The 27,299-nt window shown below is 38.1% G+C and overlaps 1 protein-coding gene across 1 annotated transcript in view; it reads right to left on the bottom strand.

Moving 5' to 3' along the window:
* Positions 1 to 2,516: 2,516 nt before the first annotated feature.
* DISC1 (DISC1 scaffold protein) overlaps positions 2,517 to 27,299 on the bottom strand; it is a 172,853-nt gene continuing 148,070 nt past the window's right edge. Inside the window, exons 11-14 of the mRNA XM_018077458.1 lie at positions 25,887 to 26,130; positions 19,722 to 19,766; positions 11,730 to 11,847; positions 2,517 to 5,121 (exon numbers count right to left, since the gene is read on the bottom strand). Of these exons, the coding sequence (XP_017932947.1) occupies positions 4,973 to 5,121; positions 11,730 to 11,847; positions 19,722 to 19,766; positions 25,887 to 26,130 (556 nt within the window). The 3' untranslated portion in view covers positions 2,517 to 4,972. The remainder of the gene's footprint in view (positions 5,122 to 11,729; positions 11,848 to 19,721; positions 19,767 to 25,886; positions 26,131 to 27,299) is intronic.

The following is a 27,299-nucleotide window of genomic DNA, read 5'->3' as shown; positions in this document are numbered from 1 at the left end:
GTGTCTGGCTCTCAGATGCTGCCCCTGAGCCTCGCCCTGGGACTGGTACTAAAAGGAAGCCTGAGAGCGGGCACCAAGCTCTGGGTTTTGGGTTGAGCTGGTAGACTTAAAATCTTGAGTCTACTTGACAAGAAAACACAGTGGCCCTTCCTTTGGTGTTTCAAAGTCTCATTGTCGGAGCAGTAATAAATTTGAGGTTGTTTTCTTCTTATAAATTGGACTGTTACTTTGGAAAGGTCTCTTAATTTTCCATTTCTCCGGTGAGATCTATAATGTATCTCCTAGCTGTGACTGACTAGTTAAATATTCTCTCTCTTTTGCCACTTAGTATTCCTGTACAGCTGCTTGTTATTATAAACTATTTGTTCAACTTTGCAAGCAATTATAAGAACAAATAGCTTAGTGATGTATTGACGTTGTGTGTGTCTTTGACAATGCCCAAACACCTCCTTCCCAAAGATACTGCTCTTCCAGATGAGAAAACAAGGACAGTGTGACTAAATGACATGCATTTGCAGAACTCAAACATTTCCTTACTCACTCAACCCCAGATGTTCTTTTCCCAGGCCTCATATTCAAAACTTCATTAGAAATTTGAGAGAAATGCTTTACTGTGGCTGCTGGCTTGGCTGCTTTTCAGGTTCAGGCAGAATTTCTTATATTCACAGGCCCTTTTTTCTTTTTATTTTTTTGATACTTCTCCAGAAACTTGTATCATCATCTTTAGCAGTGCAGGAAAATATCCACATGAGCGTAATATTTTAGAGCTTCTTTGTACCATGTTAATCTCTGAGACTAAAAAAAAAAATCTCTTGGTCCCAGTTTCATTTTTAATAGGATAGTAAACTAAGAGGATACATAAGGATTATTCTAATCTCACCCTCGAGCTCTCTCCAGCACTACTGCCTATCTGGGACCCATTATTGAACTGCCTTCTCTAGTGCTCTAGAAAAGAGGCACTTATCTTGATTTAACAAGTAATGATAGCAAAAGCCTGAGCTGTCATGCTTTAGAAAGAATGGATTAGCTAATTGATTGTGAAGAAAAGAAATACTAGGCTGGAGCTAAACACCCTTTGGGGTGCAGGCCTTTCCTTGCTTTCTTTTTAGTTCCTTGAGAATACGTTTCTACACTGGGGTGGGGGGGGAGGGCTTGTGTGTGTGTATTCAACACAAACTACTCCTACAAAGCACATGCAAGACACCACTAATCATGAGTTGTTTCCTCATTTTGCAGCTCTCCTGGAGCAGTCCATTCTGTGTGCTTTGGAAGAGCAAGGGAGCTGGTAAAGGGGCTGGAGCACAAGTCTTACCAGAAGCAGCTGAGGGAACTGGGTTTGTTTAGCCTGGAGAAAAGGAGGCTCAGGGGGTATGTATCACTTGTTACAACTACCTGAAAAGACATTGTAGGAAGTTGGGGGTCAGTCTCTTCTCCCAAGTAACAAGTGTTAGGACAAGAGGACATAGCCTTAAAGGAGCTATGAACCAGGGGACGTTTAGGTTGGATAGGAAAAAACACTTCATTGAAAAGGTTGTCAAGCATTGGAACAGGCTACCCTGTGAGTGATGGTGTCACCAGTGCTGGAGGTATTTAAAATGTGTAGATGTGGTACTTAGGGACATGGTTTAGTGGTGAAATTGGCAGTGCTGGGTGAATGGTTGGGCTCAGTCGTAAGGTTTCGATTTAAATTATTATTCCATTATTGTGGCAGAAGATAACCACATAAAGCCTTATATGCCTACATACTCTTCAGACCCTTTGGGTCTGGGGTCTTGGGTGGGGACAGCACATGTCCTGGGCAGGACAGGGGCTTATTTCTGGTGATACTCATTGTTTGCAGGTGATGGGAGACCAGCCCACCTGGAAGTGAGAATTCTAGCAAGTATGTGTGGAACTGGTCCTTGGGACAGTGTACATACTCTCCTACCTCTAATCATGGCAGTAAATGCACGTAAGGGCATAACTTTGACCTCAGATATGGCTGTAGCCAATACACAGTCATACTTCCCTCAACCCTTAACCATGGGTGAGGAACTGAGGGAGGGCAGGCAGGATTCAGTTGCACAGCAACAGTCTCAGTAAAGCTGAGACTCAAGTGCAGGTTTTGCCTGTCTGTATAGTTCACTGCCTGATATTTCCTTCTCCCTCTCATACTGAAAACAGCTATATTTTTGCTGTCAGACTATAGTGTTGAATATGTCTTTAGACTATTTCCAAAAGGCATAACAGACTCCTCCAAGCAGATAAATTACTGCTGTCAACAGCATAATAATAGTCACACACATGGTTTCTTTCTCCTTTCCTCCCCTCCACTCCCCATGATAAAACTTCTAAAACGTTGTACACTGCACAGAATGTGAACAGACACTGGGTTAGTTAAAAACATACTTCTCTTTATTTGAAAGTTTTCTATCCACAGATAAAAAGCAGTTGAGACATTGCATAGTATACTTTTTTTTTTTTTAAGTATGCTTATTATCAAATGTGTCTGAGAAAAGGGATGGTTACTGGCTCTAACTTCCCACAACAAACAGTGAAGTTAATGGAATAATAAATTAAAGTAGTAGTAGTCAACATTATGTTTAAAATAAATGTTAACAGATACAAATATAACTTGAATGATAACTGATCCAGTTTCCCTTCTCAGGAGTTCAGTGTCTTCTTAGAGTGGTTACCTAAGTGGAGTTTTATTAAAATGCAGTGATGCTCTGAAGCTTCAAAACACAAAAGCCACACAGATTTTTTTTAATTGAATCGGAGTGTCTTCAAGAAACCTTGCTAGTGAGAATGAGGGTGCTGTTTCCCTGTCCCTCTGATGGTTGGTTAATATCCCTGTTGCTGAGCCCTTGCTGCTGCAAGGAGGCAGACTTCATGCTCCAGCTGTGGCTGATCCTGGCTCTAAGTCACTTCTAGGGCCTACCAGCTATTTACAGTGTAGGCACTAATTATTCAAAGGACAAAACTCAACATATTCTGCAGTGTGCGAGAGAGGAGTGTCATGCAATCTTAGTGTACTGGCCATTGTCTCTGGGACTGTCCTCATTGTCCTATATAAATGCTCATTGCTGGATACTCAGTACCTAGGCCCTCTGTGAGTCTTAAAGAAACAGTTTTAAGAGCTCTGTCTTGTCAGTGTGCTCTCTTTCCTGTTACCTGAACTCATGTGGGTTTCCATGAGTGCTTTCTGGCAGGTGGGGTTTCGCATGGAGCTGGTCCTGTGCATGGGCTGAATGTCAGGGTGCTGCAGGCTGCCACCCATGCTTGTTGGGCTGCCTCGAGCTGGAGACAAACACCTTGCTCATCTGTTCAGGGGAGCTTCAGAAAGTGTCAAAGCTACTAGGGGGAGGTAGGTATTAAACAGGGACTTACAGGAAGAAACTTGTCAGAGCAGCAGCAGAGCAGCAAGAGACCTCCATTTGAAACAGGACGGGGAATGCAGTAGCAGAGTCCATGCAACCTTAAGATCCAAGAGTCTTTACAGCAACATGGATGCTGGTCCATATATTACACAACAAGAAGTCAACCAGGTTCTGAATGTCAGAGTTGTAATTTGACCCTGAGGATCTGATGACCACAGAAACCACCAGAGTTCTGCTTCCCTGGTTTGACAACTGTATGCTCCTGCAGGCAATTATAATCCTGTTGTATGTCTCAGCTGCCTGGCACTTTTTTCCTCCTTCATTATGTACTTAACATTAAGGTAGAATTTTCAACTAGTATTTAAAAACACAAGAAAATGAACACAATCTTATTGGGCAAGTAGTCCAGTGACCTCCAGAATTTGCTAAAAACCTTCACAATGTGGCTATAAAATGAGTAATTGAAGTAGCAGAGAAAAGTAATTCTAAATGTGTCAGAAAAACAGTATCAAAAAAAGTACAGCACTGAGTTGCAAGACATTTTCTTCATCTATTGGATTTAAAACAATTCAGTGGTTTGTTTTTTTTTTTTAATTTTCCCTCTGGAACAAATGATAGAAACAGAATTTTTTTATGACATCAGAGATATACTAGTATCACAGGAAGAATACACAATGAATTTTTGAAGGCATTAACTTTTTTGAACAATGATCTAAATAGAGGTAATTTATAATGGTTGGCTTCAGTTGAGCATTGCTTTTATTTCTTATAAAAATACATGTTTAAGAATGTATGTATAGATGTGTCTTGCAAAAAAAATCTGCATTCCTTCTGAAGTTTATAAGGAAGATCAAAGTAATAGTAGTAACCTTTACAAGGAGACTTAAATGTCCTATTGTTCATACAATATTTAAATGTAAGGAACACATATCAACACAGGCTTTTTTTTTTTGCTTTACAACCCCTGTTAATACTAAAGCAAGTTTATACCTAAATAAAGCTAGTTAAACTACTGCTATAGGACTGCTGTTAGTTACCTCCACTGTACTCAATACCACATAGTAAATGAGATCCAAATTTCTGTTGAAAGAACTTGGTTAGCTTGAATTTCATCCTATTGATTTAATTATTGGCAGGAATGTGAAAATACATTCAGTGTAAGAAAGCTGTTTAAAGCCAAAGGGGAAAAAAAGTTCTTATTATTCTTACAGCTATTTTCCAAGAAATACTAGATGTTCCTGCTTTAATGCTGCATTTTTAAATCGGGAGGAAAAAAAATCCATGAGACAGATACCGTTTACGAGTCTTCAAGGAGAACATTTCACTGACATTAAAGGCAACTTTGCAGACTCACTTGAAATGTATCAATTTGTAATCTACACATTTACAGGAGCTGCTCTGCTCTGAAAGCTGTTTCCCAATCTGTGCCAAAACATGTGAGGCTGCCTAGCATACTTCTGATGATAGACCTTCAGGCTCTATTTCTCCATAATTGATTTAGTTATTAGTTATGCAGGGGAGAGAAGAGATCCCTGAGGCTTAGTAAAACAGTATTCAGTTACTAAAAGCAGCCCTTTGTGAATTAATGTTATCCTACCAGCTCTTTCTGCTCATTATTCCTTCAAGTCTTGTTTTCCTGGACACCAGCTGTCACAGAGGAAGTCTCCAGCCTTTTCTTCTCCTGCCTCCTTGGCTGACTGAAGTTGCACTAGCATGGTCTGGAGTGTCTCCTTCACTACCTGGATCTCCCTCTGCAGAGACTGTGCAAGCTTTATTAAGGAATAATCTATAGGTGATTGGCAGTCCCTGTTCTCTTTCCAAGTTATTAAGTAAATTCTTGTTCTGCTGCTCACGACAGATGGCCACGGCTATCTAATTGTGGCTTCAACTTCTTCCAAATTGTTTGGATTAAACATTAATACATTTCTCACACTTGCTTTCAAAAGAAAAATTCAGGCAAACTCAAGTTCTCAAGTAGCATTACTTGGTACTTTAAAAAAGGGAGGGGATGGGGGATACTGTTTTCATGGGAAGGAAGGAGATATAGAAATTGTACCATGGAGGCAGCAGCATGAGCTGTGAGTTCCCTGCTGGATGAAGGGTGGATTTTTAAGACAGAGACACTGACCTGGGTGGATCAGACCCCAGGTTAAGGCAACAGGGCAGTGGGAACAGTCTGAGACATAACCCAAGTGACTGCAGCTTATGGGGCATTAGTGAGCTTAGCAGCGTGTGCTGTGCAAGGCAGGATGGGAATCTAGGTAAGAAGTAAGATGAGCTTATAGCAGAGAAAGTGTTTCTGCTCCACTTACCTCCCGAAACCTTTAACGTTAACTCAATTATCAATATAACTGTGGTGCAGAACACACAAATATAAAGCCATACGAGACTCCACAGGCAATGCTTTGAACAAGCTGAAAAGCAAAGAGGGCAGTAGCAAGGTTGTACTGTTGTGCTTTAGAAGGAAGAAGGCCACTTGAAAAGTGTTAAATAATTCAGTATAAAATGCTTAATGTGGTTAAGAAAGAGTTTTCCACATTTTATTGGCCTTTCTGCTGATAATCTTATATCAGCAAGACTATTCACTGTTGAAAGAAGTGCAAGGAGTAAGTGTAGCTCAATGAGACCAGTATTATTTTCTTTTCCACAGCTTACACTATGTGAAGAGGAAAGCAAGCAGAGGAAAGTTAAAGCCTGCTGAAATGCTAAACGAATGACCAAGTCTATGTGAACAAGGCCTAGAGCCCATCCCAACCACACTGAGGCCTCCTCTACAGGTATGGCCGAAGGGCAAGGATCCCAAAAGACAGAAACAGTTTCCTTTCTAGCAGTGTGTCATGAAATTATCTCAGAATCTCACTTCAAGGGAAGTGAAATAGGAGGACACTGAAACAGCTCAGTTTCAAAAATACAATGCACAGAAAAGATAATGCACGAGGACAGTCTTCATCCTTTACAGAGCTCATACATTATGAAATGATGTTTTACTTGACCCCTGATGTCAATACAATGTGAAGAAAAAAAGCCTCAGGTTATACAACTGTAAAAAGAAAGACACTCCTTTTGAAAAATTGCAACTAGAGTAGACTGTGGTAAAGTTATACAAATCACTGCTATTTCAGGAAGTCATTATTATGCCTTTGAAAAGTGTTTTGGCTGCTTTTGATTCTGTTATCAGTTCCTCAAAATTTCATCTTTGTGTATTTACATGCATTTACTATGATGTTTTGCTCTTAATATTTGTGCATACTTCTAATTTCTGCACAGCTCTGTTAATCTAAAGGTTTTCTGTCTCTGATTACAAATAATAGCAGTACACACAAAGCTTCTCCTATCCAAGAATCTCAAAGCAGCGTACAAGGACAAATTAATTATGTTTTGCATCTTCTCTGAAGTAAGAAGAGTTATTATCCTCTTATTAGTGGTCCTGGACTCTCCACCCCTCTGCAACTTAATCATGAGGCTCTGCTGAAAATCTAACTAGTAAAACAGAAATTCTTCAGCTTAAGAACACCATGAAGTCTCTGAAATTTAATTACTTCTGATGTGTAGTCTCTGACTACATGCTGTTACTTGTAATATCCCAAGCATTTAAAAAATTCTTTTCAGGTTGAGAGAAAAAGCAAAATTGAAATGTTTCACTGGATGAAAAATCTTGAAGGATGAAAGAAAATGACGAAGACAAGGAAAGAAACTTCTAACCAACAGAAAGATAGAGCAACAGAAAAAAGATGACTGGATAGTCTAACTACAGCAAGATCCAATAACCTCATAAATAATACCACAATCATCTGTAGACAAGTATCTGTCAAACAAGCCTTTATGGCTAAGCAAAATATATGGCATATGGCTAAGCATGGAATCTCTATCCATATACAAAGGTTATATCTGGATAAACAGCTTCACCCATTTTAAAAATTCAAATAACAGTTTTGCATGGGTCCACATGCAAAGGTGTTCTTCATGCTTAAATTCTCTATCCAGTGCTGCAACTATTGAGCCAGTATTCAAGGCAGGAGCAAAACCAAGTTTCAGCTAGGAATATATTCTGGTTCTGCTGTCTACTTGTGAAAAATTGACAAAATCTCTCCAATGTCTCATAAGCAGTAAATTAAAGTACTTGGGTACAGTTTCACACAGCCACAACCCATATTCAACAATGCTGAACATTGTCTTCCATTAAGCTTTTCACTCTCTTTGAAAAACTTGAGTATCACGAGAAAGTCCATGATTTACACAGAGATAAAAAGCAGATCTAAATATGGTAGAGATTTAATTTTTTGAAAAAATAGGCTCATTGGTGCAGCTTCTGTTCTCTCAGCACAGATGTTTAGAGAGTCAAAAGGTAGATATTATGAATCAATTTCCTGTAGGAAAGATTAGAAACTAAGAGTATATGTTGTAAAACAAAAAACCTTAGAAGGATAATCAAGGACTACTGCTGAGCTAAGGGCCTCTGGGATTTCAGAGAATAACAGCAATTTTTGGACATCTGAAGAAGAAATTGTCTTGAAGAACAGAAATATCAAAGATGTTTTGTGTTTTTTTTTTAAATTGGTTAACTATTGTTCTTGTTTCCAACAGCTAAAAGTTACAGTGGCTGGAGACAGAAACTCTGCTAGATGTACCACCACCTAACTGCACGTGTCTCTTCTAACCCCAGGTGCTCCTACACATGAAGTGGCCAGCCAGCTGGAAAGTAGCTCTGCAGGAAAAGACCTTAAGGTCATGAGGGACAGAGCTGAACATGTGCCATCAATGCATCTTGAGGCAAAGGTGGCCAACAGCCTACCAGGCTGGATTAAGAAAACACTGCCAGCAGGTGTGGGGAGCTGATACTTTCACTGTAGGCAGCAGTGGTGAGGTCCCATCTGGATGTTGTGGGCTCTACAGTAAAAGACAGAGATGGACTCTCAGTGTGACTCACAGTGGGAAGGGCTCAGTCTCTTATGATCTAAAATAAGATCAAAGAGGGTACCACTGCCAGCTCTCACTCTTGTGGGAGCCCAAAATCTCTTACAGGTTCACCCAGGCTGAGATTCCTCAGTGAGGTACAGACAAGGCTAAATTCTACACTTGTGATTCTGTTGAAAAGCTACTGTGGTGTAAAACAAGACTTGTATGAGTGCCTGCCATATGATAAAGGTGAAAGGTTAGCAAAGTGACCTGCAATGCTTAACAAACATTTAGGCACAAAATTCCATTTTCAAAATAGCTGATTAAAATGTCTGTTTTAGGGCAAGGAATGAAGATTGCTTTTCTAATAATACTCTAGCCAGGTTTTCTTCCAACAAAGCATTTTCCTGAGGACAAACTATTACATGCATTCAAATTGTCTATCAAAATGTAACTGCTAATTAAGAACAAAAATTACTGTGAAATTGCAATATAGGCTCCATTTAATTTTAGTGGGAATTCCAGGCCTTTACTGTCAGGAAAGTAACACCTCTCATCAGCTCTGCAGACACCAGAATGAGTCACCTCTCATCCTTTGGTTTTTCCAATTAATGATGTGGACTGTTTTCATACACTCACTAATGATTAATCATAATTGAATGTTTTGTGGGTTTGTTTGGTTATACTGTGTAGAATTCAGCAGATCTGTCATAGTGCTGCAGAGAGCTCTAACAACCCCCCTGCCATTGTTTGATGCTTTTTATACAAAAGTACAGTTTAATGTTTGCTGTGAAAAATTTCAATAATAAATTAGAATCACAAGTGGGTCTGTGCCTATACTCAGGACCAAGAAATATCACTAAATTTCTCCTTTGTTCAGTCATGTTGGCAATTATGACAAGCAGCATGGTTGATTTACGCGTGCTATGCCATCAAAACATAGACTGTTTCATAGAATGAAAAACAATAACATCTGGGTTTTTTCTTCTAATACAAACTTAATTATTAATCAAAGCTATGACACACACTAAACATTGGCAAATGGCTTGAGAGTATCATGAATTTATTTTTCTCAGTGGAGTCTTTAAAAGTCTTTTAATAATCAGACCACAGGACTAATTTACATCTCTGCAGCCCCCAGATAGATTTTTGACCTAATACAGTTTGCTACATTCATGTGCAAGGCAGTTTTTTGGGGGGATGATGGGAAGGGTGAAAATTATCAGTGAACGAGAGTTTGAGAGCATGAGCTTAAATATCTGAAATTGTAATGAAAGCAGGATAAGTTTTTCAGAGTTCTAAAGATTTTTAATGAAGACTGCATAATTTTCCACGATTGTGATAGGAAATTATTTAAAACCAAATAAACTACTGTGCAAACAACAGATCCATCTATTAATCATCCATCTTCTACTGAGGGTAATTGTCTCCTATCTCAGTAGTAGTTCCTGAAATATATTCAACTTACCAATGAGTGAAAGTTTATTTTATAGGCACTGAGCAGTTTTTATTTTTAAAAAACCCACAACAATCTACAGGTCTGTAGCACTGTGGTAGCTATTTTTCTCATTCCTTTTTGAAGGATAGCTCAGTGATTACATGTACCAGATGGTAACATTTTATGCACATTGATCTGGGCTACTTCTGAAATAGCAACTGAATGTTAATGAGGGGTAGCTGAATCGCTAAACTGCTTCTTTGTATGTCCCTATGTTTTAAACATGTTTTTTTATTTTGTGACTGATGGTCTTGCTAGGACCAGGATATCACACAGTGTGCATTTCTGTATTTAGGTAACGTGAGCTGAATTTCACTGATAGAGGAAATCAGATCTCTATCAGACAACCATGGCTTAAAACAAGACTAATCTATAACACTTCTGAAACTTCCAATGATTAATTTCATTTTTTCAACTGACTCTTGCAGTTTGAACAGCTACAAAGAAATATGCATACTCCATAAAAAGTACAAATACTACTATTTTTCATACTTGTAGTGTATTATCTTCTGGAACCAAAAACACAGTTTTTCAGCTTATTTTATCTTACCTTATAGTAAACTATAACTATGATCAGACCTGACTGTTCAGAAGGTCATTAGTTTAAATCCTCTGCAAAGAGCCCATAACTCCAACCCTCAATACTCTTCTTCTACTAGGGCCAATTAAAAAAGATCATTTAAGAGTAAATATACATAAGGAAGGAAGGAATTAGATGCTGTACACACAACCAAGTATGCACTCTGTAAATATAATTAAAAGAATGTTGAATCTTTCTATATATTGTCTGTATATTGAAATGCTTAGAAAAGAAAGATTTGAAGTGGTAACAAATTACTGACTGGATTTTGTCCCCTCCGATACAACTTTGCCCCAACTCCATTCTCCCCTCCACCCGCCTCTTAAAGTTTATCCTTCTGATACCTTTAAATAAACCAAGTTTTTAAAATAGGAATTTTGCAATGACTTGGCAACTGATGCCAAATTACTTAAAACACAGTGGTATTTCCACACACTATTTTTTTTTCTCCTTTCTCTAAACTACCCCACCTCAGCTTAGCAGGAGCTGAATCCTTTCTAGTACCATCATCACCTTAACTCACCTTCAGATGTCTGCAAGGGCTCCTCTGCTAATCTCTCCGATCTGAATTTATTAATCTTTCTTCATTATCCTCTCGACTGACACCTCTTCTTCAAAAAAACCTCACCAGCTAAGTACTCTCATCTTCCCTGGCCACATTGGTTCTTTTTCTCTTTACCCTTTCTCAGAAGAACAAAATCTCTTTTATGATACATTTTTCCTATGAAAGTTACAAATTAAATTTAAAAAAAATCAGTGCCCTTAAATTTTGAAATTTTGAAAAATTCCTAATGAATGCCTCATAAAGGTTAAGCAATCTTAAAAAAATACTGACAGGTGAAGCACAGAAAGAGATAAGGGTGCGTAAGACATCTCATCTGGTTGCTTCCACTGGAGTATTAGAGGTAGATTAAATTTTGTAGGATGCCATGATACATCTGTTTCCCACTTTTTTAAAAATGAAAAAAACCCAAACTATATGTAACAATATACACAGTCTGAGTCAATAATGTAGGATTTAATTTAGTTAAATCATGTTGGGAAATGCAGGTGCATGAACACTTGTATCCATGCAGCTTTTGGTGCATCATGTTTTTACTTATATGAGCATTACAAACAAAATGATTTTAACAGTAAAATAAAGTCTTTTCATTGCCTAATCTCAATTTACAAAGAACTAATTTCTATTTAAATCAATTAAAGCTAGATCAGACCACAGTGAAAATGCACTGCAGGAAACAAAAATGCCCATTTCAGCAAGACAATTAATTCTTCCATTCTTAATGTATCAAATCTACAATAAGAACTAGCATTCCATGTGAATCTGAAAGGTAAGTATTTCATGTACATACTTACATAGATTGATACATATCTATAGCTATAGCAAAAAGGATATGAATAACTCCTTCATCAACTCTGCAGGTGGAACTTTGCAATTGATCTTCCAGATGCACCAATTTCTCACTTATTGCTTCACATTTTTCTCCTAACTCTGCAGAAAATATGAAGAACTCCTACAGAAAGTTGAAAAAGAAAAAGAAAAAGGCATGTTTGCTGCTGGCTGCACTTTTATACATCAAATTTGCATCAAATAAAGGGAAAATAAAATATTAGTAAGAGGATATGATGCTTTGCAGTGCAAAGACATTGCCTAAAAGCAAATTGCTATTAAAGAGACAAAAAGCTGTTACTGTATAATAAATTGGTGATTTATATGAAATGGAATGAGTTTGTGGTCTCAGTCTACTTCCCAGAAGAAACAAGTCATGATATCACTTTCAGCAGATGATTAAAGGGGTGTGAAGACCAAACTGCTCTCCATTTTCCCCTGTTGACTCACCACAGCAGGAGAGGTCTCATGCTGACCACACCATTTAGGTTTCCAAATTTCAAGTTGTTCATATAAATATGATTTACACTTTTCGGTCACTTAAATATTTCAAGCAGCATCACTTTTTGTATCTCTTATAAACACAAAATGTACTTACATTTTTGAAGAAGAATCTGGCTGGAATACTTAGGGACTTTGTTCAATTAATCAAAGAAAATGCATCAAAATCTTGGAGATTATGAGACAAAACCATGCTTTTTTACTGAATTATCATTAAACAAAAAAAATTTCAAAAATAATGGTTCTCTACTTAGAATTTATACAGACAAATACTTCTGCCATTTTACACTAGTTTCAAAGTCCTTCCCATAATTTTTTTTCAGATACACTGCACAAGAATAATTGTTATCTTTGACATTTTTCAGTGAATTTGAGAAACGACCCGAGCAAGCAGCAAATATGAAGAGGGAAAAAAAATTAAATCAATTTGTGCAGCTCTGAGACAAGCCTTTCCTCTCCCTCCCACGGCACCATAGCACTGCCTACAGTGAATGACAGGGATTATTTGTAAGGAAAAGATTATAGTGCCAAGATGAAGTTCTGCTGCAGCCATGTTGAAAAAAAAATTGAATAATTTATCAGCTGGGATCCAGAAAACTGGATTTTCTCTAAACCTGATCTATGCACTCATCCATAAAGCAACATGACCATGGGGCCATATACAATTTACAGAAAGTTTTTCCTCTGCTAAAAAAAAAAAATGTACTTGGGGTCCTTTGCACTGATTTGTTGCTGTAAGAGCAACCACCAGTGGTTGTCTAAGAAAACTCAAGCCTTCAATCAAAGACCTTCTAAATAAATTGTGCCAATGCTTGTTGGAACGCTGTCCATTTGGTAAACACATTTACCAGACCTCAGTTCTGTGCTATCCTTTCACTTTGCATCACACAGTGCATAGGAGGAGTCAAATGTGAGAAGAGCTGTGCTTCCTGGCACATCCTCAATTATGGCACAGAGCTTTGACCCTCCTGCTTCCCTAGGGCCTCTGCCAGACATGGCTATCCAGCACATTGCACAGGTGCAAAACCACCTGCAGCTCAAACCCTGGACGGGTGGGCTTGTTAAGAGAGGTCATGTTGCAAACACTGGCAGTTTAGACACAGAGCAGCACAATGCCTGAGTCCCTGACTCTGCACAAGACCAACATCTCCAGAGACATTACCAAACATGAGAATCTACAGGAGCACTTCACAGAACTTACAGATGTGAAAATGACCCATTGTTTTTAAAATGACGACAGGAGAGAAGAAAGAAAACATTTTCCTTGCAGCAACTAGGAACATCCTTTTCTCATGACCAGGAACAGAAGATGAGGACAAAGTCTTCCATTCAGCAGCTAAATTATTACTCAGTATACCAGCAGGACTCCATATGCTGCTATGGAGTGGGATAACCCAAGCAATTTCTATCAACAGAAAGCTCTTAGTGAATCATTCTGTGACATGCATGCAAGAACAGATGACAGTTGTCTAAAAGACCTTAAGTCTTGGGCTAAAAAACTCAGTAAATAGAAAAAAATACCGAGTACTCTGAAAGCACATCTAAAACTACGACCATGTAGGGAAAGATCCACCTTTGATCACTGATTTTCCTCTAGCAGTAATAACATGTAAGAAAATCAGGTCTTCACATAACCGTCATTTCTAACAGCAGCTTAATTTCTCTTTAATACAGCCATAACAGTGTAGGGATAAACTATTTCTGCATCTACATAACCCAGCTGCCTTTTTAGTTGAAATGAGAAGTTCCTCCAATACTTTAGACCAGTATTGTCTCACAGGAACTTAGTTGCACGTGTCATATGAAAAATGCAGGAGAACCATCACATAAAGTATGATTTTCCAGAACTTATATATATAAAAGAAAATGGAAAAAATATACACTGCTCTCAAAAATACACAATAATAATTCTAAATATTCAAGCAATTCCACAGTTTCTGCCCCCAAGGTTTCGTTTGAAAAAAGTTTGACAACCCAGAGAAGTAGATAGAAGAGAATTCTCTTAGTGCCTTTTATGCCTGGTAGCATCACTGGTAATATTTTTATTTGACATTTGTCTATGTAGGCAGGGAAACCACTGTCAGCGACACAAAACTATTCAGAATAGCTCCCGGTTGGAAAGTGGCACTTTACACTGATCAACAATATCTCTGAGAGGAGAGTGGACTCTGCCTCAAGCTCAACATATTAATAAAATACAACCCATCCAGGCTTGTAGGTTATCTCAGTGTTACAAGCTGCTGTAGGTCTTAAGATTTCTTTGGTTATTTTTGCACTAGCATCACTTTTAGGAAGCAGCTAGGAGAGATTGCCGGAGTCAGGAAAGAGCTGAGATGCAATATTGCTTTATGGATTTTTCTGTAAACAGGGAACGTAGCTGGTTGGGAATTTTTTTTCCTCTAAATCCTTAAGCCAGTGAAAACAGCACAAATAATGGATGTGAATTATTTTTTAAGGTGAAATTCTTCTGCCTTCTCACATAAAGTAGAAATTCTCATGCTTTCCCAGAGATGTAAGAGCCTGATGCAAAAAACAGTAAGAACAATGTTCCAGATGATGCACTGCTGGAACATCAGCATACTGCATTAAGAGCAGAGGGAATGGCTTCTGGTCTAGTGTTCTGCATTTCAATTTACTCTTTTACAAGTTGTTTTAGTAACCTGTGAACAACAACTCCTCAACAGCATTTCTCAAAGAGAATGTTTGATCAGCTTTTCCAGTGCAAACACCTTCTGTGTTCTTGAATCTGGTTCAATCTTATACAGAAGAATCAGAATTGTAGTAGCTAGATTAATCTAATTCTATTATGGATTAGAGTCTATATTAGAGTCTTAGGTCATTGTGCTGAAAAGCAGGATTCACAGATATATCCTTAAAATTCATTCTTCTTACAGAGGAACTTCTGTAAAAAGGCGTTGCTTTACTTCCAAGTAGCACCATCATAATTCCAATAAGATACAAGCCTTAGAAGACCTTCTTCAGAGTCAAAGCCAGATTTCTTTCACCTGCACTAAATTTTCTCTACTATAACAGTTAAAATAATTCAAAATAACATAAATAACAACTACAAAAAGTTGCCCTTGCAGACAGACACTTCTCATTATGGTACAAGGTTTAGAACAGTGACCTATTGTTGGCAGAAGTGCTGCATGTTTACCCTCGACCCTTGCAGAAGTTAATGGCAATTGTCAGCACTTGAAACTCCATAACATCAGGCCAGGGTATCTCTTAAATAATTTCTAGAAACAAAACACAACAATCCATATGTTTGTCCTGCTTGAGCAGATGCTTCAGTCCCATGCAGGTTAAGTGCACATGACCCCAGACAATGAGCTACACAGCCATGAGGTGTCCAAAGTGCAGGTGGAGGAAGCATTCGTTCCTGCTCTGCATCCCAGATTTCCTGCCCCACATGCATTGTTCTGGGCAGAACAATCATAGATGCGGAAGGCAACGTGTCCACCGAGAAGAGGTCTAATCTCTGAGTTTGAAAATAATGAATGTTACTTGTGACCAACACCATCATGGCAAGGTTGACCAGGAAGCAACCAGGGACCACCGAAGCCCACTCTGTGACTTGCAGTGTGAACCAAGCCTACTGTGACTGGGCTCAGCTGGTGTCTGTATACGTGGCTCTTAGCAGCTGACAATGGATGGTTGCAGGGTATTGGCTCCAGGGCTAAACTGCCCTTGCCGTGAGCAAGTCTTCGTCCTGCAAACTTCTCTTGCTACAAACCAGGATGGTTACACTTCCTTTTACCCTTAAATAGCACACACCATTAACTACTAGTTGTCCTGTTTATCATTATGTTTTATGTGGTTGAAGATTTTGACTTTCAACCAGACTACGATTTCTAAACCTTTTATTTCTGTTCCTTTCTTTCTTTTCTTCACTGTGTTCCTGTCTTCTGCAGAGTGAGGTGTCCAAACCATAGTTCTCTGGAGGCTTTAGCATTCTCAGCTAAGCACAGTAATTATTTCTGTCTTACAACTGACATTCCCATTAATGAGGCTGCAAGTGACATTTGCCCTTTCTTCCAGCTCAATGAAGGTAATGAATCCCACTATATTTGTAGTCCACTATAAGCCTAGATTCTTCTTCTGCAGTATTGCCATCTCAGTGGCTATTTACCATCAGTATATATAAATTGGACTCTTTTTCTCTCTCAAATGTAATTTGCACCTGTCTTTTAACATATCCCTTTTTATTGATTTCAGGCTATTCTTTCAATCTATCAAGAGCATTTGAAATTCTAATCCTAATTGAAATTATGTTGACTGGCACATAAACTCCTGGCCTACCTCCTTTTTAAAGGCAAATACCATGTCTGCCTTTTACTGACCCCCTGGGACTTCAAGCTTCCTCTATGAGTTTTTGAAGAAGCTTGTTAATGGTTTGGAGATTGTTTTCCTTGGCTCCTATGCACTCAGAAAAAATTTCATCAGTCTAGCCTGACTTGAGTACATCTCATTTGCCTTAGGATCCTTTACTGTGTTTGTTTCTTGCTACCTGGTAGCAAATACCAAGAGCACTACATATTTGGACATAGCTTATCATTTTTAGAAAGACCAAAAGCAAAAAAAATAAAGAAGAAAAAAATAATTCTGATCTCATTTCTTTTCCCATTCACCTTTCTTATTAGAAGACACACATGCTTGCTTTCACCTATCTCTTACACACAACTTGTACCTGAACTCTTTTGACATTTCACATCTTCTGTTTACAATAACTTAGTGTGCTTAGTGGTCTTGCTGCCTCCACTCTTACATGCTGAAGTACCCTTTTAGAGTCATTCTTGGGAACATTTTTGCCCTTCCCTTTTCAACACTCTTTTGAGCTGCTGAAAAGCTGCTGACATAGATATGTAGTCTGTGACTGCTTGTTCTTTTCTACACCAAAAGAAGACAGTACTGTACTATAAACCTGATGTCTTCAGGACAGTACTGAAGAAAATCTGCTGATTCCTCCTCCTACAGAGCTTGTCCCATGTAAACTCACTTGTTGCTTCTTCCCTGATTCTGTTCAGGTGAGTTTTTCTTTCATGGAGGTAGCTATCCACCTTTTCTCAGAAAAGAGATCAAGGTTGTTTCCCAGTTACTCTTGCTCTTATCACCTTCCACTTACAGACTGCTAGCTTGTTCCATCAGCCTGTTTATGTATATTTAGGAGATTTCAGCACTACAACACACTCCCCACTTTGTCATATGCAACAATTCAGGCATAAAGCTTTCCAGATAGCTGTTTTGCAACTGTGGCCTACCTCCTTCCCACCAATCACACGCTTTTCCCACACTTCCTCTGCTTGCACTGATCCCCTTCCCTCCACCACAGGGATACAACAACACATGGTAGTGTTAAATGACTCATCGGAATTGCCAACGTCCAATGTTGGCAATTGTTCCCTTTCTTTTATCTTCCATTACAGCTATGGAAGAGTGTCCTTGGAAAAGCATCTGTGCAGGAACAGAGTTTTTCACTGCATTCCAGCACCCTGCTGTAGGTTGACAGCAGTCTTCCCATTCTCATCCCTAGTAGACTGAAGATCTTCCCCAACTACAGATTTTCTAAAATGAGAGCACACTACTGCACTGGCTTATTTAATTAAACTGGGACAATTCCAGTTCCTGCTGTGGGAGGATAAGGCTATTTACTGACTTACCAATAAAAATTCACAGTGGGTCAGGACTTGGAAAAGGAAACAAAAGCACCAAACTGTTTTCCAGTGTCAACACCCTGCTGTAAAAGAAGTCAGCGTAGCAGGGTATCATTTATAGGTGGTTCCTTGTATTCACTCCCATCTCTGCTCCTGAGTCACTAAGATGAAACAATCTGGAATGACTAACTGGGTGCTCTCCTGCAGACAGTGGGGAGACTGACAAGAAAGGATTAGGGGACCAGAGCATCAAAGGAACACTTAGGCAAAGCCTTGACATGGTACAGGGTGCTGACAGTTCCATAGAGCTTTTATAGAGCTGTCTACAAGTCAACATCAATCCATCTCTGGCAGTGTGGTAGAGCCTGGTTTTCTAGCATATTTCCATTTCCTTTATTTGTATCATTGCTTTCTATTGTCTTTATACACTATTTTCCCCCCTCAAAACTTCAAAAGGGCAAAGTTTCTCCACTTCTGAGGACTGTAAGATATTAAGCTCTTAAAGAATACTTCTACAGGCAGCCCTGTGAGCTCTGGTGCCCTCAGTATTTTGCCCTGATGGAAGTAGGGCTTTTTGCTACCTTTATCCCACAGGACTGCCTCTCCCCTATTTCACGTCATCTGTGGACACAAGCACCTGCACAGTTTTGCTTTAATTCATAGCAAAGTTCACTGATCAGAAAGGTCATTTGCATTTTCTGCAAAGTTCACCTTCATTCTCAAGGCTTCCTGTTTTTATTTATGCTGACCTCACACACAGTCAAGCAGTCTGTCCTAGGCATGCTCTCATGTCACATTCTGCCTGAACACAAGGTCAACAATCTGAACTTGGTCTTGCAATATCTTGTATCTTTCCTAAAGCATTCCAGCCGATCCAGTCTTTGGATTCACTGGTGGGAATCTAAAGAAATGCCTCATCTGAATAGTTATCCTAAACTGCAGTATTTATTTATTTAATATTTCCTTGGCTGAGCACTTGTCACTTGTACTTGACAGGTGGCATGTATGCTATTATGGAAGGTGAACTGAGGGTTACTTGTTCATGCAATTTATTTGCTGGCTGGACACAATGCTTGGAAACTAGATTTCCTTTTTAAGTAAGTTGCAATTCAAGGCATACTGATGTAAAAATGGACAAGACTAAAACAGTACAGCTCTTAGTATCAGTATAACTCTCCTTACACTTATATTACCCAAACTCTTAGTTTGTAGGTAGATGGATTTTTGTATATAAGTAGATTTTTCTCACAGGAAATGCATCTTATGTTACTTAATTATCCCAGCCTTCTTAAATACATGGACTAGGATGTGACATATTTTTGTTTATGAAAATAATGTAAAATTACAAACATCTAGTATTTTTATTCAGATGGAATTCCTCTTACCCTGTATTCTGCCACAGTCTGTATGCTTTTATACTCCAAAAGTAAATTGAAAGGTATTTTTAGTGGTACACAAGAAAACAGGCTTAGCATCATGACTTTGTTCCATTCCCAAGCATCAAGACAGTGCTACAAGTAAGGCTGGCTAAATATTATTGGTCCTACTTTTCCCAAACATATTTGTGCTGTTGCTGGTATATTTTAAAAATATTAGCACAGGATTTAACTATAAACTCCCTGAAACACTCAGCAACTTTGCCATTATTTTCAATGAAAAAAAAAAAGAAAAAAAGGAATGGGCCCACTCTCATTGTGATTGTGTTGCTTTTCTACGTGCTCACACACTCTTCAGCAGTTTTTACCCCAAGGTAACACTATAAAAACAAGTGTCATTAATTCTAATTGAGACAAAGAAAAGTCTGTACAATACCACCACTTTATTTTGCCTAGGAAACACTTACCTCAGATAAATGACCTTCTGTTCCAAATGAAATGTCTTCCATAACCTGTTAGAGATAAATTATTAAGTATATAGTAGATACATGCTATATAAACAGTACAATTTCAATGTAACTTACAAAAACCATACAGCACAATAAAATTTATATAAGCTGAACAACTGCATCAATGTGCTTCACATGCATGAAAGATTTAAATTGCACTTGTAATGGGGCAGTGGCAGCCACCCAATCTTAAAAACTATATTTGAATACATTCTATTAAAGCCTGTCTTTGGCTTCTCAATTAAAATGCACAGGGAATACTGCCTCTAAAATGGAAGGACTAACTATAGACTGAAACAAATTTTCTATCAAGCTTTTGCAGATCTGTATACTGTTCAAGAGTTTACAGAAGTATTTTTGGCATAAACCCTGGACATGAGTTTGCTCAGGAGAAATGAGAGACCCCACTGATGTTTTCTATTGGTAACACGTGCTAACTATAGTAAGTTCCTCTTTCAAAACTTGCTTCATCTGTGAAGTCTGTAAGAAATTAGCCAACATTTCATTGATTGGCTGAGGAGCAAAGAAATTTGATGTTAACATTACTGGAAAATCATTAATACTTATCACATGTTACAGTATTGATAATCTTTACATAAACTGAGATAAGCATATTGCTTCGGTAGGGCAGTACTTGGTATCAGAGGTAGGTACATAAATATATAAAAAAGTGCAAAATCATTAATCTGCCATAAATTCATCATTGTTACTGGATACTATTTTCAATAATCAATCTGAAAAAAGGTTGCTTAGATTTCTTTTGCCCATAATATGAATTTTCAGATTATATTTTTACCGCGAAATACATGTAAGCTTTAAGCCTACTGCGATGCTACAATCCCTAGCTAAAGAGTTAGCATTTTCACTACACCACAGTATCAGATGAAGCTGAGGGGCATTGTGCTGTACAACTACGCACATGACTATACAGCGACGATCTGACCACTGTGTACAAGCCAGCTGCCTGTTGCTACTGAAATCCTTTCCAGCTTGGATCAATACAAAAAAACACAGAAATGCTGACTTTCAGTAATGCTTAATGCTGACACTTAAAACTCAGATGAAATTTAAAGTTTCCAAATTATTTTTTCAAAGCTTCACAAATACAACATTTAATTAAAACTCAAATGAATGCACAGTTTATTTAGCTTTTGAAAGGCTTTGTCCTTTACACATTGCCCATTTACCTCCTGGACCATAAGGTATCTCAATGCACAGTAATGAGTTACAGTTTGCTTACAAAGGCTTTCTTGGTCTTGCTATCACTAAATTCTGAAAAATGTTGTATTATGTCCTGTGATAGCTTCTTTTTAATGAGAGACACCACACTAAATATTATTATTTTTTCATAATTTTTCATTTGGTATCACTTAGAACACTCAGTACCTTTTAAAAAGTTAATTACATGAAGGCTTTACAATTATAGAACATCTTCCCAACACCAGCATGATCTTCAAAAGACCCCAAAACATCATCCCAGGGGGCAAAAATTAAGTATGCAGAGGTGAAGAAAAGACAGCAGCCCTTACCCTTATCCCTGTTCTCTACCCTTTTATGATGAAAAAGGAAGAAGTGATCTACAAAGAATTCTCATGGGAAACTACCAAAAATGCTGACTTACAAAAGGTAAAACTACTGAATTTTGGATTTTACCTTGTAACTTTAATCACCTCAATTTTCTTGAAATCTAGTAGGTGTTTCTTTCCTTCATAGTGATTAAGAGGGAGCACTGCACAGCATGCCAGAGAGCAGAAGAAGAAGAAAAAAGGATAGGTCAGGAACTCAAGCCTGCAGGTGCACACATACCCAGGTTCATCAAGTTACTTGCTGTTAGGAAGGTCCCAGCACACACACATCTCTCAGTTTATTAGTTATCATTGATGTTTCCGCTGTTATAAAAAGCTTTTGCTTACACATACATTATCAACAAGCAAAAAATAAAGCAAGTTATCATAAGGAGTGGAACAAGCAGGCATTGTCTGAAGAAAAATGAAATGCTACTGTATATTTTAGAAATCACACAGATATGTATCTAACTATGTGGTAAGGATCATAGCGATTTCCACCTCACTCACATATCACCCAGGCAAAATAATTTGCAGTCAGTTTAGAAGTATGGAACATTTCTAGGATGAAAACTAGAACCTATCTTAAATTCCTCAGAGACCTGGGAGAAAAACCAAGCCCAAATAGTCACAAAAAGACAAACTACAACTGCAATGATAGGGTACCCTAATTTCCTCAATATAGCTACCAGCTGGAAAGTATATTCTTATATGAAAATTCAATAATCTATATCAAATAAATTAGACAAGTTGACTTTCACATGGCTGAGGGTAGTAATATTGTCTGCAACTTTGCCTCAGAATTTTTTTTAATACTATAGTCTAATGAGTTGTCTGTAATTGAGAAAAATACATCTTATTTTTTAAGTAACTCAGAGTGTTTCACAGGATGATTTTTGCTGGCCCCACTTTATTTAGTTCTGACCAAGACATTAGTAATGATGCTTCAACAAGCTGAGCTGTAAAAGCATGTGATTGTCTTCCCTGGTTAACAGTCAGTGTTGTAAAGGAAACCTAATTTACGGAATTATTTTGGGATGCCAGTCTACCACATAAAAGCTGGGAAAAAAAATCAGCAGTCTTAGAAAACACAGTTATGAAAACTATAAAATAACTGTTGACAGTTAATAAACCTGTGCTCATATGACAGTAAAATATTGAACTTCCAAAGAATTTATACGTTACATATTTTTAAAACAGAACATGTAATATTTTGTGATCTAGTGGGGATATTTAATTAAAAATGATACACAGTCCTTCTACAAAGCAGTATCTGAGGATCTTAGTGAAGGGCTCTTTCGATTCATCTATTTTGCTTTTCTTATAATTATTTTTCTTACTTAGTTTTTTGCTTTCTAATGAAACAAACAGTAAGATACAGTTATATGCAAGAACACTGTTTATAGTACACATCAACAAAACCAATATCCACCCAACACTAATGTTTAGCTAGATATGACACAATAAATAACTGGAGAGCTTCATTTATAGCATTTCACTGTAAAGTAAATCAATCACCTAGGAATGAAATGTACCCTCCAAGGCATATATGTACATATGCTATCATTAGCCTTTCCTATACTGTTTTGAAGAAAGTAATTCAGTAACCTCTAAATACAAAGAACAACACTTTTTCCTTCTACTTCGGTGACCAACGGTGCTCTCTAGAAATTCCCCAATGGGGAACAGAGGTTGTGACACAGTTGAAGAGATTAGTCATTTCTCCTAGTTTTGGCCAGGACAGGGTTAATTTTTTTACAGTAGCCAGGAAGAGAGCATGGCCAGACCCTAATTATTGGTCATTCAATACCATCATAGGGCCGGAGTAAGGGACTCAATCTCTCTGTGGGGAAAGCTAAATGTGGTAGGGAAGAGCCAGTTGGTATTCTGTCTGGTTTTTTCCATGTAGATTGTTTCTTTGTCTTATACCTTTTGTTACTGATATTGTTGCTGTTACTGCTCCTTATCTTATCTCAACCTGTAATTTTCACCTTTTTGGACCTCCAATTCTCAACCTCATCCCTGGAACAGGAAGGGAGAGGGGTTAGGGAGGAAAGGAGCTAGCAAACAGCTTCTAGTTTGGGGGAGTCTCAGTTGGGGAGGGGCACTAAACTGGGGAGTGTCATTCCTAAACTATGACAATATTCTAGAAACATGGCAACCAAAGCAAGCTACTCCTCTCACAGAAACACCAGAGACTTGGTAAATAATATCAAACCAAGTATTCTGACAAATTCATGCTTCTCTATTAGGTATTCTCACTTGCTAATAAATGGCTATAAAAAGGTTCTCTACTAACGGACAATGATAAGTTTTTCCATAAAAGTAATATAAACGGCTATATTTAGAGACTAAGCACCACACTGCTATTTTTTGGGGGGGGTCACAAATACGAAATTAATTTTTAAATAAAATAATACACCACCACATAACAGAGCACTTAAATGCTTCAGAAGTGGTTTGTTTTTCAACTAAGTCCATTTACAAATCAAGGTATATTCTCTTTTGTACTTCGACACAATCAAAACTGTAAGTTAGCATGATTTGTGTCAGAGTTTTTTGTTTGTTTTTATATTCTGCCTTGTGATGAACTACTAAGAGATGTTAGGGATGTTATTCTGCTACAGGTCTTCTCTAAATGTTTAGGGTCTGTCGACCCTACTGACATCAACCTAAAGCATTCTTTTCTGGGTAAAACTTCTATACCCCACAACAAAGAAAAAAAATCTCAGCTTCTAAAAGTATAAAAGCAGGCAACTCAACCCTAAATCCAGAGCCAGAATACGGTCATTATGTTGGGGGAGTTTATGGTTGCAATGGGTTGCAGTCATCACTGATGCATAACTTTGCCTCAATGGTCAAAGCTGCAGGCAGCACTGAAGAAACAGAAAGCTGGTTTAGTAAGTCATGATAAAACAGAGCTCTGTTGCTCAACTTCATTTAAAAGTTGGACAATACATGACCAGTCTCATACCAGCAAAACTGCTTCTTTTTTTTCTTTCAAGTTTATCAGTCATAGGAGTGCTGCGGCAGATGGAGGAGTACCTCCACAAGGCCTTCCCTGAAGGACATTTTCATGTTTACACATCAGCTTCTGAATGGATTTTGGCACATTCTCAAAATGGAGTTTATTCAGGATACCAGGATGGGCCATTTATACCACAAAGTTTAAGCACCTAGATGAAGAGCTGAAGTTAGTGGGTAGTCTTCCTAAGTTCCCTCTATAATTGATAGAGGCATAGAGGAAATAATGGAAAAGCAAGTTCAAAAGGAGGAGTTAAATGCAAGCGTACACTTTCCTCTTCCATTTAAGATATGGGGAACCTGTCCCTTGACTCCTGCACCTCTCTCCAGAACCAGAGGTCACCTAACTTCAGCTGCCCAGATGTCCTTCTAGGATAGCAAGGTTGATTTTCAGGGAAACGATCTGGACTTGTAGGGGTTAAAGAGGTGATAATCTATAGTACAGATCTCAAGAGTGCTACAGAAACAGTCACAAAACCCCAAACCCTCCAGAGCTGCACTTTTGAAAGGGGAGCACAATATTCCATAACCAACAGAACTCCTCGTATTACTTCAGTAGACTCATCAGAAATATGATCACGGAGGGGTAGAGACAGAATCAAAGCCACAGCTGACCATTTCTAATAAAAACATTGTCTACGTGGAGTCAGTCCATTGCAACCATTTTCCTTGGGAAAAGACTGCAAGAACTACTGAGGCCTGATATAAAATCAGAATTTTACTTACAAGAGATTTTACAGTAAGGTAAGCATCTCTAAGTCTCAGTCAGTATGAATGCAAAATTAGGCATCAGATTTCAAAGCAACACATAGTTCAATGGCTCTTAACATCAAATGCAATTAGGAACACTTTAAATTTTTGTCAACTAAATTCCATGGTAATAAAACTAATGACTCCTGTTGGAAGGTCTTTTTGTCACAGTGGTGCTGTTGGGTGATGAAGCTTTTTTAACAGCTTGTTTACCTTGGCAGTACAGTTAAAAGGCTATTAGATAGTTGTACATTTTTCAAACAGGACGGCATTCCAGATCAGAACATGAAAACTTAAAAGAAATTTGTCAAACCTTTTAAGCTTCATGATTTTTTTCTCCTTTTTGTACTTGCTGGATGCTGTATGCCTATTAGCATCTAAGCTCGGAAGCCTTTGACCATTTCACTAAGGGAGGAAAAAATTAGTCCAGATCCAGGCTAGTAAGTGAGCAGAACCAACTCAGAGTGAAACTTGTCAGTGAGATGAGGAATATCTGATAATTTGAGTTAAACACTTAATAGTTTGTCCTTTACATCCTGATGTACATTCTGTATTTGTGGTCTGAATAATTTCCACATTTTAAAAAGACTGATGGTAAAAGGAAAAAGGGTTGAAGGGCTTCTGAGAAGCTAATAAGCTATTTTATTCATGTCCCAGATAGGAGGCCACATGTTAAGTTCATACTTAACCTGCCCTGCTGACCCATCACCAAAATTCAACTCTTCCTCTCAAAAAGAAAACCATGAGTATTGCTTGAAATGCAGCTGTAAACTATTTCAGATACCTCTTTCAGCTCACTGTGTTTGTGGCAGGAAACAGTAACCCACTCTGTGCCCTTCAGAAAGTGACCTTCTTTTTTTTTTTCAGAGTCAGGTGGGCCATCAGCAATCATCTCCATCTCCTCCAGTTGGTTCTCTTCTTCCTCAAAAACGCAGCAACTGGTTTCTTTCAGCTGAAACCCTTGGATGAACAGCTGACATGCCTCCAAGTCAGCTTCCCACACTCTTTGGAGCAGCTGGCTCCCACAGCTGAAATAAAAGCCAAAAGAAAATAAAACTGCAGTTCAGGGAAAATAGTTGCTATTTCAAGTAACATTTGGGCTAACTGCTTATTATTAGACAGAAAAATAAAAACAACGAAAAAAAAACCAATGGTGCCTCAAATACCCCCACAGGGATAACAAATGCTATATCAAACTGAAAAGCAGTAAAATTATTGCCTTATTAAACTACCTTTGTGCTAAGATGTTGTTTCCAACTGTTACGTGTGACTTTCTCCTGTTCAGGGGACAGGTCCAGGGGTCTCAGGATCATAACCTGAGTTTCCTTCATGCTACCAGATATACTTTTAATCCAGTATCATCTCTCAGACATGTCCGTGCACATTACAAATACTGCTCCTGAGATTTGTCCAAGAGTTATATTCACCTGAAGTAAATGGGAATTCTATGCATAGATAGTTTTTCAGAACAAGACAATGAATACTAACATCACACTGTTTGTAAGTGATGTGGTCACTTCTCCATTTAATACATATTGTCTCTAAGGAATGAAAAGATTAGTTTGCCTACTAAAACATAGCAGACCAGTGGCAGAGCCCAGGATGGGACTCAGAAGCAGTAATTCCCATGGCAATACGCACTGCCAGACAGATACAAATGCTAATATCTAATAACATTTCTAATAATATTTTTTTCACCATTCTTTTTCAAATTATATAATTTACTATATATATATAATTGTGAGCAATTTTAAGTGACTAAAAGAAGAAAAATAACCATTTGATTTTAACTTTTCTGACTAAATTAAATACTGGCTTATCTTTTATCCAAAAGGAAGGATAAAGGAGCTGCACTGCTCACAATGAATTCAAAAATCTAACAAAGGTACATTTTGAACTCCACAAATTTACACGATGCCAAGCTGTAAAAATCATACAGCAATATACAGATAATGAGAGCAAAATTAGGCTTCAGAAGCTGAGCTATTTGATCTGTGCTTAGAGTCAGCATATATGTTTATTGAAGGCATAATGCAGCATGGGGTCCACAATAGTCTCCCCCAAGGAGTTCAGAATATCACTAATTAGAAAGGGAAAAATTCTTCACTGGATTACACCTCTGTGTTCCATCCAGGTAGCATTTCACTTAGCAGGACAGAAAAATAAAATAACTCCCACTGTTTCTCTTCTTGTCAGT

This window comes from Manacus vitellinus, unplaced genomic scaffold (assembly GCF_001715985.3).
Source record: "Manacus vitellinus isolate BGI_N305 unplaced genomic scaffold, ASM171598v3 scaffold_37_pilon, whole genome shotgun sequence".
Lineage (NCBI taxonomy): Eukaryota > Metazoa > Chordata > Aves > Passeriformes > Pipridae > Manacus > Manacus vitellinus.
Note: the sequence above shows the minus strand (reverse complement) of the source record. Positions and strands in the feature narration are given on the sequence as shown.